General features: G+C 29.5%; 1 protein-coding gene across 2 annotated transcripts in view; it reads right to left on the reverse strand.

Annotated features, from left to right (window-relative positions):
• Positions 1-16,260, reverse strand: part of LOC142333901 (uncharacterized) — a 49,167-nt gene that overhangs the window by 20,156 nt on the left and 12,751 nt on the right. Inside the window, exon 3 of one of the 2 annotated variants that reach the window (XM_075381495.1) lies at positions 14,431-14,559. In XM_075381495.1, the coding sequence (XP_075237610.1) occupies positions 14,431-14,559 (129 nt within the window). Of the gene's footprint in view, positions 1-14,061; positions 14,560-16,260 lie in introns of those variants that run through there. The other variant, XM_075381494.1, reaches the window with a different exon arrangement.

A 16,260-nucleotide genomic window follows, 5' to 3' on the forward strand; every position in this document is an offset into this window, starting at 1 on the left:
AAAACAACTACTGCAATTATTAAACAAATGGTAAGTTTAAACATTTTTGGGGACGCTAGAAAATTTTTGATTATCAATATGGATGGTAGGTGAAAATGTTTGAGAATCTGTGGTTTAAAAAAATCTTACATATAAAAGTAGCATCATGAGTATTTTCACTGTACAACTAGACTGGCCAGAAGTTGACTGAGGTTTGTTAAGCCCTTCATCATTTGGACATTAGCATTTTACTTCACTTCATATAATCTTCAATTTCTGGGATCTTACTCTGCACAATGTTGTGGAATCATCAAACTGTAAGAAGTTGTGGTAAGGTATCATCTTACCCAAGCCTCCCTTCCACTGCTTAGTTATAATTTAGTAATGTAAAGAATGGTGTTACTGTAAACTCTATGACAGGATATACTGTTAAGAATTAACATGTAGTATTTATTAAATACATTGAGATCAAAAGATAAGAAGAATTTTAGAGAAGTGTTCAAGTGACATAACTTGAGCTTATAATCACAATTAAAAATAAATTTTGAATTGTTTTGAAAAAGGGAAAAGTTAAAATTTGTTTTAAAACAAAATTAATGCACTTGGAGAACCGATTTATTAACCTCTTCTATTTTTTCTTTTTTTAAAATCTGAATTGTAGTTTTAATTCTCTAAATAAGTTTATTTTTACATTTAATTTTAATTAATGAGTCTATATTAGGTTAAAGTTTGACTACTAGTTTCAGATTAATGAAATTCTTTCTTCCAAAATACTTTATGCAGCTAATTATTGTCTCATTCCTATTTAATGCAGGAAGGAACCATTAATTAGCTACAAATGACTTTGAAGAAAAATTACATTAATCTAAAACTCAATTATTAATAACTTTAGTTATGTCATGCTATTCAATGAATAAATGCACTGCATTTCACAATAGCATTATTACAAATTTGAGTTTATATGTTTATAAACTCAAATTACCCAACTTGTTAGTTGGGTAATTATTACTGGATGGGTAATTATTACTGATAGTTCTTATTCAACAGCAATGTAGCAGTATCCCTTAACAACATTGAAAATAATTAACATGGAAATTAGAACTGACAAGGTTGAATAATAAAACGTAACTTTGTTTACCAACACAAAAAAATAATATTAAAACAATAAAAACGTTTCAGATAAGATACACCAAAAACTTAGGTCTAAATTAACTATAACCATAACGTCTTAAAAGTTACTTAGTTTTATATTATCTAGCTAACACAATTAGTATAACGTAATACTATAAATAATTAACGTAAAACAAGTTCAGAAACACACATTCATATTATGTACAATTACGAAAACTAACTATATGCCATTACTATCTTTTACCACGGAGCAAAATAGTATTTCATTATTCGTAAAAACCAATCGGTAGAACTATCAAATTATTTCTCTTAGTACGCATTCAAGTAAGATTATTTGGACTAACAAATTAATCTACACTACTAAATTGAGTAAACAGCCGTTAACTGCACGGTTGAAAAAGACGCTAACAACGCAAACCCACGCCATGTGATGTATTTCATGATGAAAGTAAAAAGGTACACAAGTGACAAGTAGCATTGCGCACAGTATTCGGCGCGCATGCGTATACGCTCGTCCCAAAATCTCATTTTCTACCGGGTTATTTGAACATATAAGTAAGGGATTTTGGGACAAAAGTTTTTAGTTGTACAAAAATTTTACTAAATTTTAAATATATGATAATGATTAAACGAGCTATCAATCGAATATTTATGAATGATTATTCACTTAAGTTGTAATATTTATTAAACATAATAAAAATTTTTTTTTAATAATCTTTAATAAAAATAAATATTTTATACAAGTCTATTGATTCTTAAGAGTATTGAAATTGATTGTTAATTAAGATAAAATTCAAAATAATGAATGAAAACCTAAACAAACAAACAGGGGACACATCTTATGAAGTGCAACTGACAAAGTCTTTGTGAGTGTGTGTGGCTCTACGGTAACGACTCCTTTTGCTATTCGTGGGGTTCGGTATCGAATCACCGATAATTTTTTTTATGCTCATAAAATATTTTTTTTACTAATATTTTCCATTTATTATGTGAAACTATTTAATGCTGTTAAAATGGAAAATCAACTAAATGGGAGATAACTTATTTCAAAATTTTATAACTAAAGATCTGATATTATTTATTTTGGTCAATCTTCGGAATTGATGATTTTTTAGTTTAATTAAAAATATTATCGCAAAACAATTTTTGAAAGAAATTGCTTTTAATAATCTAATTTACACGGGAAAATGAGATATTACTTATTTTTTTACGGATACCAAAATGAATATTACTTTATAATACTGAAATAAAAATAAAATAAAAAGTTGTTTAGTGAAAAATAATTTTATATTCAATAAACATATTTTTCAAACGAGTCAAATGAAATGGAAGGGATTTTCTAGGTAAACCATTTTAAACCACGTGCAATAAAGAGAACAATTGCAAAAGGGTCGGATAGGTTTTTATGTTAATGAAAACTATTTTATTTTCTATTTCATATAAAACATTTCCATTATACTTTCATTTTGAATTAAAATAATTAAAGTTAATTATTTTCTGAACCGCTCTGAATCTAATAGTACATTAATAATTAATTCAACGTAAATTGTTTATTAAGAAAAATTATTAGAAATTATTAAATCGTTAAGAAATAAACGAAATTAATCATTCAGATCATAATTCTCGACTCCACATACAGTCAATTAAATGTTATATAAAATAAACAAAAAACCTACACTCCATATTTATTTGGAAGTGCGTGTACACGCACACGTGAGTACAGCACTTCCTATTTATAAATATTAGAGTAAAAATCCACAATTTGATGCCAATTTTCATTTTTTATATACGTCAATAAATTTTATTCTTTTATGTTTCAAAAGTTTGTTTATTTTTAATAATTCTGCCTTTAATCACATTGATGTCTCTCTTCTGTTTGTGCGCCAACCGCATAAATGAATTTAAACATCATGACGGGAAAAGGATTTTGGGACGAGCCACTGCCCAACGCTGGGTGTGCGACACCTTGTTACTTTCATCATGTAATATGTTACTTTCATCGTGGAATATTTGTTGGTCCTCAAATAAGAGAGTCGGTGAAAGATGATGTATTTAACTCGATGTTAAATAATGTAAAAAGTGCAGCTTGGGCTTCATTTAAAGACATTTACAAAAATTTTCTCGGCAAACAAAAATTCAACAATTACCACAATATTGTTAATCAACTTCTTACTTCACATCATCGCTTCATTACAATAGTAAATTTCCTTCTTAATTCTTAACTTCTGCTTTTTACTTAAAACAAAAGAATATTCCATAATAATTTTACTTTAAGATAAAGGGATTTACTTTCTTTTACTTTAAGATAAAGAGAATTATTATTGACCGTTCCATAGGTCTTAATTATTAAGAGCTATGGGATGTAATACATCTTTGATGATACATTTCCTCCATTCACATCTGGATTTTTTTCCTGGACAACCTCGGAGATGTAAGTGATGAACACAGTGAACGTTTTCACCAAGACAATTAGGTGATGGAAAGTCGTTATAAAGGGAAATGGAATACTAACATGCTAGCCGATTATTGTTAAGACATTAATTCGGGATGTGCTATTTATACAAGAAAAGCATCAGCAAAATTATTCTAACACAGGTATGGCCGTGCAAAATTATACATTTTAACAATATTTTCCCTTAATTCTATCGAAGCATTATTTATTTAAAAGAAAAATTGTATTTACAGACCTGTAATAAACACAAAAAAGCAATTCAAGAAGTGGTATCAGACTTAGAGAAACATTAAAACAATCATTTTTGTCTATCGCTGTTATTATTACCTTGGAATATTCTGTCGTCATTTACAAACAGTGCAACTGTAAATAATTAATGTAAAACAGGTTCAAAAACTCACATTAATATTTTGTACAATTAAGAAAATTAATTGTATGTCATTACTTACTTTTAGTAGAGGACTGTGGTGCAAAATAGCATCATTATATTATTCGCAGAAACCAATCGGTAGACCGATAAAATTATGTCTCTTAGTTTGTATTGTCGGTCTGAAATTTATTATTGAATATATTATAGAAAAAAAACACACTGACATTTATTTTATTTGCATCAAATTAGTTAGTATAGGTATCTGTTATTCTTTTGTCTGATTATTTCTCAATAAATATTTATTGTAATATTTAGTAGTGATAATTTACTATTTTTATTTAGCTATCTTTATATATATATTAGTAAGTCATTCAGAGATTCCTGGATATATACTTATAAGTAGATTGAAATATTTATTTAATAACATTAAGTTAGCATTATTGTCACATAAATATGCTCTAAATCAGCAGACAGAATATGTTCGAGTCCCGATCGACTTATAACAAAGTATTATTATAAGTTATCTTGTAACTCTCCATTCTCTCTTTCCTAAATAGCTCTTAAATTCTCTATGACAGTGTCTAGGGACTCTTTGTTTCTTTTATAGAAGCTCGCAAACAAAACCAGTCTAAGGTACCTATCTGATAAACCTAACCTTGTTCTAAAATTTAGAATATAAATCCCGTCTAATTCAACTTCTGATATATGAACATATCTTATTTTAATATTTAATAATGTTACTTTTTATTCAGTATTTTAATTTATACAGTAATTTTATTCAGTAATTGTGCCTACATATCATCATTTTTTTTTTGTCCAGTCATTTGACTGGTTTGATGCAGCTCTCCAAGATTCCCTATCTAATGCCAGTCGTTTCATTTTGGTATACCCCCTACATCCTACATCCCTAACAATTTGTTTTACATATTCCAAATGTTGCCTGCCTGCACAATTTTTTCCTTCTACCTGTCCCTTCAATATTAAAGCGACTATTCCAGGATGCCTTAATATGTGGCCTATAAGTCTGTCTCTTCTTTTAGCTATATTTTTCCAAATGTTTCTTTCTTCATCTATTTGCCGCAACACCTATTCATTTGTTGCTTTATCCACCCGTCTGATTTTTAACATTCTCCTATAGCACTGCATTTAAAATCTTCTAATCTTTTCTTCTCTGATACTCCGATCGTCCAAGTTTCACTTCCATATAAAGCGACAGTCCAAATATATACTTTCAAAAATCATCATAATATATCACAATTCTTCAGTATTATAAAAAATATATTTATTTTGAAACCATCAATAATAACTTTCTCGGCTTAGGTTGTTTGGAAATTTGAGAAGCACGATTAACTTTTGAAGCTCCACATTTCATCCACTTTTTACGATAAAAGAACCATTTTTTATAACCTTTATCCCTTAATTGTAATGAAAAGTTTTTTAAATTCATTATTCTAATCGCATAGATCCACGCGCATAACCTTGCAGTTAAAATTTATTCTTCTGATGTTTCTTCCCAATATTTTCTCATTTAAGTGCATTTACATTCTTTTTCAAAGCTATTCAATTTGAGGGTCCATAAAAGAGATATGAGGTACTCTAACTAAAGCTTTTTTTCTAGTAAATATCTGTACCCCTTCTTTAACATTACTATGAGTCAAATTTCCTTCTTAATTCTTAACTTCTGTTTACTTAGAACAAAAGAATATTCCATAATAATTTTATTTTAAGATAAAAGAGCATAATGAAAATAAAAGATATACTGTAATTCCATAAGCGATGAGAGAGATTGATTAAAACAGGAATTGTGATTTACTGTTTATACAAACATATATGTTATTTTGTTTCTTGAAATCGCTTTAAAATTTCTTAATTTAAAATTTTATCAATTCACTAATTAAAAAAAAAAAAACATTTTAGAAGAAAATTGGAGTTTCCTTCTAAACATTACTTTTTTGGTAAATCTTTTTTCAAATTATATAATTAGGAAGTTGTTATGATTATATTACACAACTTTTGTGTCGTACTTTTTTCAACTCGTTAAATTATTTTTTAAAATTGCATATATTTATTAAATATTAACGATGTACTACGCCCTTTTTCTTCTTCATGTAAATCCTTTATTCAAAAATAAAATGTCTTAAATGTTGTACATCGCTAATTTTTTCATTACAGATAATGTTTTTAACGTATGCCCGTAGAAAAGTCTAGGGTCGTCAAATCTGGGCTTTTCTTTGACCCTTCCGATCCAGCGATTAGGAAATTTTTCATCGAAAGGGGTCAAACGCCTAGGCTAAAGTGGCGGGGGGGGGGCGAACCGTCTTGTAAAAAACATTACAGCAACGTTACTTTCCTGTTCGATTCGGTGGACTTGCGGGAAAACGTACACTTGTTGTAGCACGTCTAAATAAACATTCCCTATGACGTAGCGGTCGACGTATTGCTGTGCACATAGGCTGACGGTCGGCTTACCGCGCTGTTAACAACCTATCTACTGCGGCAATGTACTGCGGTGATTCCCAGACTGTGCGCCCCGGGGAGTCGCGGCCCTTTCATTAGGGCGCCGCGAAATATTGTAAAAGCTTCATAATTAATTGAACCAAGACGTTTATAATTATTAATGTAATGTTAATAAAGTAAAAAAAATAAAGTACACGAGTTTTATTTATTTTTATCTCTTATTTACGAGTAGTCATACTTTTATTTAGGGTACGGCGCCATGGAAAAATTTTTTGATGGCGGTAGTTTAAGCTTCAAATTTTACTAATTCCAATACTTCAACGAGATCGGTGGTTGTGCGCATCGCACAAGGTCACGTCTAAAAAAAAAAAAACTTGACATTCCGATTGTTTTGTAATTCCGATCGATAGTTTACTCAATTACGTAGGGAGAAGTGATTCTATTTATTGCCACAACCTTTTTTGATGACCCGTATTTTACGAGTTTAAAGGCGGAGAACGCCGTTCGAGGTGTAAGAACGTTTTTTTTTTTTTTACATAAGAAAATTGAATTTAACGTAAAACCCTTGTTTTACGTTAAAAAAGATTTTTGTACAAAACTAATTTTCTTAATTTAATGTGTATGTCTTTTGCAATTTTTTGCAAATTTATTTTCCAATTATTTACTATATAAAAGAAGTTCCGAAAAAAATTCCCAGAAAAATGATTGTAATAACATTTTTTGAAATTGTATTCGTACAAATAAAGAAAAGCGATTCAATTTAATAGGTTGTAAATAGAAAAGTATTTATTCTGAGCGATACAGTGATTGTCTAAAGAAAGGGGAAAAAGATTTATAATACGAAAGGAAAGGTCGATATGTGGGTGGAATATATTGAAGATGTATATGGAGGAAATGAATTAGAAACTGGTGTTACAGAGGAAGAAGAGGAAATCGAAGAGGATGAAAGGGGAGAAAAAATACTGAGATCTGAATTTAAGAGAGCATTAAAAGATTTGAATGGTAGAAAGGCTCCTGGGATAGACGAAATACCTGTAGAATAACTGCACTGTACAGGTGAGGAAACGATAGATATATTATAAAAACCGGTGTGTAATATTTATGAAAACAGGGAAGTTCCGTCAGACTTCAAAAAGAGTGTTATAGTCATGATACCGAAGAAAGCAAGAGCAGATAACGGTGAAGAATACAGAACAGTTAGCTTAACTAGTCGTGCATCAAAAATCTTAACTAGAATTCTATACAGAAGAATTGAGAGGAGAGTGGAAGAAGTGTTAGGAGAAAACCGATTTGGTTTCAGGAAAAGTATAGGGATAAGGGAAGCGATTTTAGGCCTCAGATTAATAGTAGAAGGAAGATTAAAGAAAAACAAACCGACATACTTGGCGTTTATAGACCTAGAAAAGGCATTCGATAACGTAGACCGGAATAAAATGTTCACCATTTTAAAAAAATTAGGATTCAAGTACAGAGACAGAAGAACAAATTCTAACATTTACAGGAACCAAACGGCAACAGTAATAATAAAAGAGCATAAGAAAGAAGCCGTAATAAGAAAGGGAGTCCGACAAGGATGTTCCCTATCCCCGTAACTTTTTAATCTTTACATAGAACTAGCGGTTAATGATGTTAAAGAACAATTTAGATCGAAAGTAACAATACAAAGTGAAAGGATAAAGATGCTACGTTTCGTTAATTATGTAGTAATTCTGAGAGTAAAAAAGATTTAAAAGAGATAATGAATGGCATGGATGAAGTCCTACGCAAGAACTACCGCGTGAAAATAAACAAGAAGAAAATGAAAATAATGAAATGTAGTAGAAATAATGAAGATGGACCGCTGAATGTGAAAATAGGAAGAGAAAAGATTACGGAGGTAGAAGAATATTGTTATTTGGGAAGTAGAATTACTAAAGACGGACGAAACAGGAGCGATATAAAATGTCGAATAGCACAAGCGCCTTCAATCAGAAATATAATTTGTTTACATCAAAAATTAATTTCAACGTCAGGAAAAGATTTTTGAAAGTATATATTTGGAGTGTCGCTTTATATGGAAATGAAATTTGGTCGATCATAGTACCATAGAAGAAACGATTAGAAGCTTTTGAAATGCGGTTTTATAGGAGAACGTTAAAAATCAGACGGGTGAATAAAGTGACAAACGAAGAGGTGTTGCGGCAAATCGATGAAGAAAGAAGCTTTTGGAAAAATATAGTTAAAATAAGAGGCAAACTTATAGGCCACATATTAAGGCATCTTGGAATTGTCGCTTTAATATTGGAGGGACAGGTAGAAGGGAAAAATTGTGCAGGCAGCCAACGTTTGGAATATGTAAAACAAATTGTTAGGTAAGTAGGATGTAGGGGATGATATGCTGAAATGAAACGACTAGCACTATATAGGGAATCTTGGAGAGCCGCATCAAACCAGTCAAATGACTGAAGACAAAAAAATAAAAATAAAAAAATTATAAAGATTTGACAAAATTTATTATCTTTATTATTATTTGTACGCAAGAGAATAAATGAGGCAAAATTTTTTGAACCGTTAAGAATCTTTAACTTGAGTTTCTTTTAATCTGGTATTTAAATTTTAAAAGGATTTGATTTTAAAAATGTAAGTATAAATACGGTTTATACGTCTATTTAATTCTTTTATTTAAAATTTTAAATGTCCATTTCAGAAAGTAAATAATTATTCCGATAGAAATAAAAGACGGGTTACGAACGATACCGGTATTTAAAACATAAATTTTAAACGTGAATTTTTATGACTGTTAAATCGCCAACATGGATGTTTCATTGTAAAAAAAATTTTATGTATTCACTATATGACTTCCGTGTACGCCCACTAAATTACAAAATTTTACTTCATTAATAACTTCTGATTTTTTCATATATATATATATATATATATATATATATATATATATATATATATTTTTTATTATTATTGAATTATTTAATGTAATTTTTTTTTTACAATCAGAGGTTAATAATTATTGCTAAATCAATAAATTTAAATTTAAATAAAAAAAAAAAAATTAAATATAAAAAGAAATCGTATTCGAACCGATGCGCCTTCCCCTTGTAAAATCCAAATATTTCAAAAAATAAAAATTTATTTGGCTATAACTTTAGAACCGATGAAAATAAGTACCGCTTATGATATATTGTTGAAAAGCTCTCGACGAGGGCTTATTACTGTAGATAAGAAAACGTCCAGAATCCAATTTGGGCTTTTTTGGGACACTTTTGGTCCAGTCGATTGCAATCAAAAGGAGAGGTGCAAAACTATTTAATTTCTAAGAAATGAAAATAATAAAAAAAATTACAAAGATTCCAAAAAAAATTTTATGCATAAAATACTACTGGTGGAGGCAATCATTAATTTTGCAAGTTTAATTCATTTTTAGTAAAATGCCCATAATATTTTTACGACTTCCAAATTACTTTCCTATGATCTATATTTTTATGAAGAGCAGCCCGAGGGTGTAAATGCAGAAATTTTTTTTTTTTTTCTTTTTTTTTTTTTTTAATAGTAAAATTATAATATATTGATTCGTTATTAAATTAAAAAAAAAAAAATAGATAATAAAAATTTTACCAAAATATTAAAAATTATTATTTTTATTCATCTTCTATGTAAACGTATTGAATACGACAAACGGAACGCGGCGATTTGTCTGATGCCAAGCTCGGCGGCTACGGGACCACGACGAAAGTGGCAACAAAGCATTTTTTGTGAAAAAAATTATTAATAACATTTAAAAAATACATTTATAATAAATTATATTGAAAGTAACACCGTATTGAATGCGACTGATAAAAGCACACGTTTAGCATACGACAAGCCCCATCTTAAAATTGCAGCAATATTTTGGTCATCCCTTGCCGTAAAAGTTGGTCATATCAAAAATTGTTTCAGAGAAAAGTTTTAGGTAATGCTTAGAGGGGAAACGATCGCTTTAAACCGATTCGATACTGTGCCTATTAAGGGGGGTATAATTTTTTGTCTTCGAGAATTATTATTAAAAAAAAACCCTTTCGCACGCCGGAAGGCGGAGGTAGATTTCACCGGTGCTAAGTAGGAGATAAAAAAGATTTCCACCTAAAAGTTAAGAAAAACTACAAATTTACTCGATATGACAATGGTCGCAAGTGAAAAAATGTTTCATATATTTAGCATACTACAAGCCCCATCTTCTAACACTTCCAGCAAAGTTTTGGTCATCCCTTGCCGTAAGGGCTGGTCATATCAAAAATTGTTTCAAACAAAAGTTTCAGGTAATGTTTAGAGGGGAAACGATCACTTTAAATCGATTCGATACTGTGCCTATTAAGGAAGGTATGCTTTTTTGTCTTCGAAACCCCATTTTTTTCACCCGCTGGGCCAACGGTTGGTGATATCAAAAGACTTTACTTAGATAAGGTTTAGGTCCTTATCCAAAAAATAGTACGAACTTTAAAGAAGTTCGATATTTTATTTAATAAGAAAGCTATAACGATATTTGGTTTTTTCGAAAAAAACCACCCCGTTTCCACCTCCATGGTCCGTTTTTGCCCATTAATGTATTCGACCGAGATTTTGGGTCGTTATATTTTATGTAACAATTTGAAAGTGATTGGCGCAATATTACGGCAGTTATCGCGTCCAAAAGAAAGTAAAAAAAAAAAAAAAATATATATATATATATATATATACGTATCTATAATAATAGTCTATTTAAATGTTCAGCTTTAAATAAATGGTATTTAAATTTTAAAAACCTATTGCAGATTAAAGACATTTTTGAACTGCACTAGGTGTTTAAATTTTAAATCGTTCATAACGAGTGGTTTCTGTCTTTTAAATATTCTGATTTGGCGTAAAATTAGGTTTATTTGTGGCTTATTCCTGTGGTTTATTATGGCTCTATGGTTTATTCGTTTGGGATATTTTTCGTTTAGTTTTACAAGTAGAATCCGAAAAAATATTGCTAGCCCAGTACTTTAGAAACACTCTGTGTACACATACGTAATCGTCCCTATTAAAAATACATTTAAAAATTAAGCTCTATGGTTTATTCGTTTGGGATATTTTTCGTTTAGTTTTACAAGTAGAATCCGAAAAAAGATTGCCAGCCCAGTACTTTAGAAACACTCTGTATTCACATACGTAATCGTCCCTATTAAAAATACATTTAAAAATTAAGCTCTATGGTTTATTCGTTTGGGATATTTTTCGTTTAGTTTTACAAGTAGAATCCGAAAAAAATATTGCTAGCCCAGTACTTTAGAAACACTCTGCATACACATACGTAATAGTCCCTATTAAAAATACATTTAAAAATTAAGCTCTATGGTTTATTCGTTTGGGATATTTTTCGTTTAGTTTTACAAGAAGAATCCGAAAAAATATTGCCGGCCCAGTACTTTAGAAACACTCTGTATACACATACGTAATCGTCCCTATTAAAAATTAAGCTCTATGGTTTATTCGTTTGGGATATTTTTCGTTTAGTTTTACAAGTAGAATCCGAAAAAATATTGCCAGCCCAGTACTTTAGAAACACTCTGTATTCACATACGTAATCGTCCCTATTAAAAATAGATATAAAAATTAAAATTATTTGAAAGTATTTTTTTTTGTTTAATCTTATTAAAGAGCTCTTTAAATTTTAAATAACTGCAGTTAAATATTTTCTTATTGATGTAAGACTGGTGAGGACATTTAATTTTTAAATACCTGCTATTTCTACAACGTCATAATCTATTTAAAAATTAAAGCTCTTTGAAAATTGAATTTTTCGATTAATCGAAAAAACTATTTCTACAAGTGAAATCATTTAAAAATTAAATCTCTCTCAAAGTTGATTTAATATTTAAATACCGCATAACTGTTTCCTTCTTTATTTAAATATCTTTTTCTTTTTTAATATTATTTTGTTGAATAAAATTCAACTATCTTTTTCTTTTAAAAAGATATTTTAATATTTTTCCTGTGTATTTTAAAATTTTTACAATTGTTTTTATTATTATATATATATATATATATATATATATATATATATATATATATATATATATATATATATAAATTGAATTTATATATATAAAATATATATATATATAATCAATTATTATATATATAATCAATTTATATATATAAATTGAAAAAGACATAGAAGAAAGGAAAATAATACAATAAGACATCAAAGAACATTTACTATGAGAAAGAATTGCAAAATATTTCAGGTTTCCAGGACAGAAAAAACCATAGAAGAAATATTTCTTACCTGGACAAAAAAAAAGAAAGTAAAATACTGGAAAATAATAAAGGAGATATGGAAGAGAAAGAAATTGAAAAAAAGAAATAACATGTACATAAAAGCAATTTGATTAAACAAGAGAGATTAAAACTACAAATCAATCAAACATAAATTGTGTAACTTATGACATCAAATATTGATATTATTTAACCCCCCCCCCTTAACAGTTTTTGACGAAATTACTCGTCATTAGAAATAGCTGATGAACTTTGAATCCAAGAAGTAATAAGTGTGAATTGTATCAAGAAGTGGTAGAGCGGGTCGGAATAACTAATGCCATCTCTTATATTAACATTTAATCTCCTGGTAATACCAGGAGCATCAAAATCTTGCTCGGATGGAGATTTGTGCTCAATGTGCTCAGGAAGGCCACAATTACACAGACTGCCATGAGATGAAAAATATGTGAACCATAGTGGTTCACACGCAGCCCGCTCTCGAGACTGCCCAATTTTTAGAGGAAAAGGCGATTCTCAGACTTTCTACCGAGCACAAGCTATCTTTTCTGGCTGCATGCAGAGAATACAGAAAAACACTTAAATTCACAGAACCTTGTTAATTCATATGTATCTTTTGCTACTGCTGCGTCAAAACAAACTCCCGTGAATTTAGGTATTCAGCAGTGTGGATCCTGCAATAAGCTGAAAAAACTTGTTCAGATGTTATCTGATCAAGTCGCTTCACTTAAGGCCACTATTTCAGAGCTGAGGAAAATGAACAATAAGTCGTTAGTCACAGTTAGTGAACATACCACATTACAACTGTGACACAACTGAAGGAGACAGACAAACTGCAACGACTTGATTATTGCAACCGGCTTCTCCAAAACATTGTTGGCGACAGTTAGACCTAATGTTGTATTTTATGTCAGACGAGGCACGGTTTCTTCATTTAAAAGACAATATTAATTTACAGATCACCAAGTACTAAATGGCAAGGAATCCCCACAAGATATTCGAGCGTTCACTTCACGATGAGAAAATTGGTGTTACATACCGTTTGCGGTAATTGTATAGCGGGAACAATATTTTCTGACCAGACTGTGAATACACAAGTTACCTAGCAATTTTCAAGAATTCTATGCACAAGTAACACGTGATAATGAAAAAGAATACAGCTTCTTCTAAAAAGATGGAGTAACTTGTCAAACATCAAACGTTCTGAAGGTGAACCTTTAACAAAAAATCAACACAAATGACATTTTGCATCAGACAACACTTAATATGAACAGTTGAACACAAAAGTGCATCGATGTCAAGGGTGGCCATTTTAAACATCTTTTGTAACAATAAGATATATAAATGCAACATTTAAATTATGTTTTATGTTTTTTTTTATTTAATTTATCCGTATCATTTATCAAATTTCATTCCAAAATAACCTACCGATTCTGCAGCGGTTACTATATGAGTTCGGTTTTATGTTGTAACCCTGTATGAAGGGATTTGTTAAATTAATTATAAAAGTAAATTTCTACACATTGTTTTTTTTTACACCATACTAATGTGTCGCATTACTTTTTTTCTTACATTGTACATGTTCCAAATTTCTTTTTAATTTTAGCGACTTTTTTTTACCCATTTAAACATTAGAATGATATGTCCAGTGTATATGTATATATATATATTAAACTATTTAAATTATCTTTTCCAGTTATCCAGATCTGGCCTAGCAAAGGTCAATCTAGATAACTGATATTTCACTGTATGCAAAATCTAATACTCTTACCACTTCATTTTCCACTTTTACATTTTTTGATTTAACTGAGGTGTTCTCTTCAATTGATAAAGGATCTTTTGGAATATCACCATTAATCATATTAACCGGTTCCTCTTTCAGTTGTACTAAATCTACCTGCTGCAATGCAAAACAAAAAAATGAATGCTAAAAAAGTAAATATTTATGATTTTTTGTATAATTTGTATAACAAGAATAATCTGTACCTCTAATTCACTTATAACGCACATTAACAGTACAGCCACAGTCAAATTATTATTATTATGACTTTAATAAGCCAGATTTTGTATGGGAGAACCTAGAAAATGTTTCTTACACCAAATTTTATCATCCAAATTTAAATGTTAAAAATGTCAAATTACTCAACTACAGATTATTCTACAAATTGTAATCTTTTACAATCAAATAATTTGTTAAACTGCTCCGGTAATTTTCCTCATTTAGTTTTTTCTAATCTTAGAAACATTAGTGTTAATATTCTCTATGGTAAAATTTTTGTTAGTCATAAATATATACCTTTAAAGTAATGTTACCTAAAATTTTGAATTCTTATCTTATATCTGATAATACATACCAGATTATAAAAATAGAAATTTTGTAAGTTTCAAATTCAATGACTGAAAGATAAATTCTAAACAATAGTTGTTTATTTGTTATGTTGCCACATAACCTTGAAGCTTGTGTAGAATTCGGAAATGCAATTTTGTAGCATAAGAAAATTACGATGCCTGACCAGAATTTGATATTGATCATGAAACAGAAATTTTTGTAAGATATTGCATTTATATTACAGTGGTCACTATGAAAGACGGCGCTAGTATTTAAACTACTGCATCTAAGTTAAAAATCCTACAATAAAAATTAAGGTATCATCAGAAAATGAAATTATTTTTGCACTACCTGGATACGGCCAATTTTAGTTACAGTCAGTTTTCTGAAAATTGGGGGCACGAAAAGCGAATATTTTGCACTTTTTTTTGAGAATGTAGACTCTTAAATTGCTATAAAATCCAAACCGATAGAGATAAAAATTTTCTACTTTTGAAAGTAGATTAAACAATTAGAAAAAATAAATTTCCATTAATATCAGGCGTTAATTTTTTAGAATTTTTATTTGTATAGTTGAATTAATAAACATAAGTGTTTTACGGTGAGATCATAATAATAGATTGAAAATTGTGGCAATATAAGGACTGAAGAAGCAGTCTCAGTGAGCAGTAAAGTCTCAATACTGATTACAGTATATTGATATTATGTCATTGTATATTAGTATAAATTAATTGCAATGCCAGTCTTCAGTCTGATGAGTTCATTAAGCCCTTAGCTGTGGTATCTAACAAGGTGTATGATATTTTATTTCCAAATGTTCAGTTCATGCTTTTTTTTTATTTAACAGTGCTGCATTATGCCAAAGACAGTTTATAATAATAAGTTAATTTGCATTTTTTTTATCAGGTTTTAAGTTACAGATTTTTTTTGTTGTAATTTTTCTGTAACTATCTTAAGTGTAATATGAATAAGAGGGAAACACCTTCGTTTTCCAGTCAACATGGCCATACAATTAAAAGTAGTTAGAGAAATGTAATCTACAATGAATATAAATTTTTTCAACAGCTTTCCGACTTTGAATTCCGTAGCGTGATTTACTTTGATAAAGTTCATGAAATCAATGCTGAAACATGCAGCATTAGTTGGAGATCAGTACAAAGGATATGTAGGACAGCTAAGGAGTGCGATAGCAACAACAGTTGCGTTCAGTTTGAAATGCCAGGGAAAAATAGGACACAGAATGGAAATCTGTTACTGGACAATTTTAACCAT

The sequence above is a fragment of the Lycorma delicatula genome, chromosome 13 (genome assembly GCF_047948215.1).
Source record: "Lycorma delicatula isolate Av1 chromosome 13, ASM4794821v1, whole genome shotgun sequence".
NCBI lineage: Eukaryota > Metazoa > Arthropoda > Insecta > Hemiptera > Fulgoridae > Lycorma > Lycorma delicatula.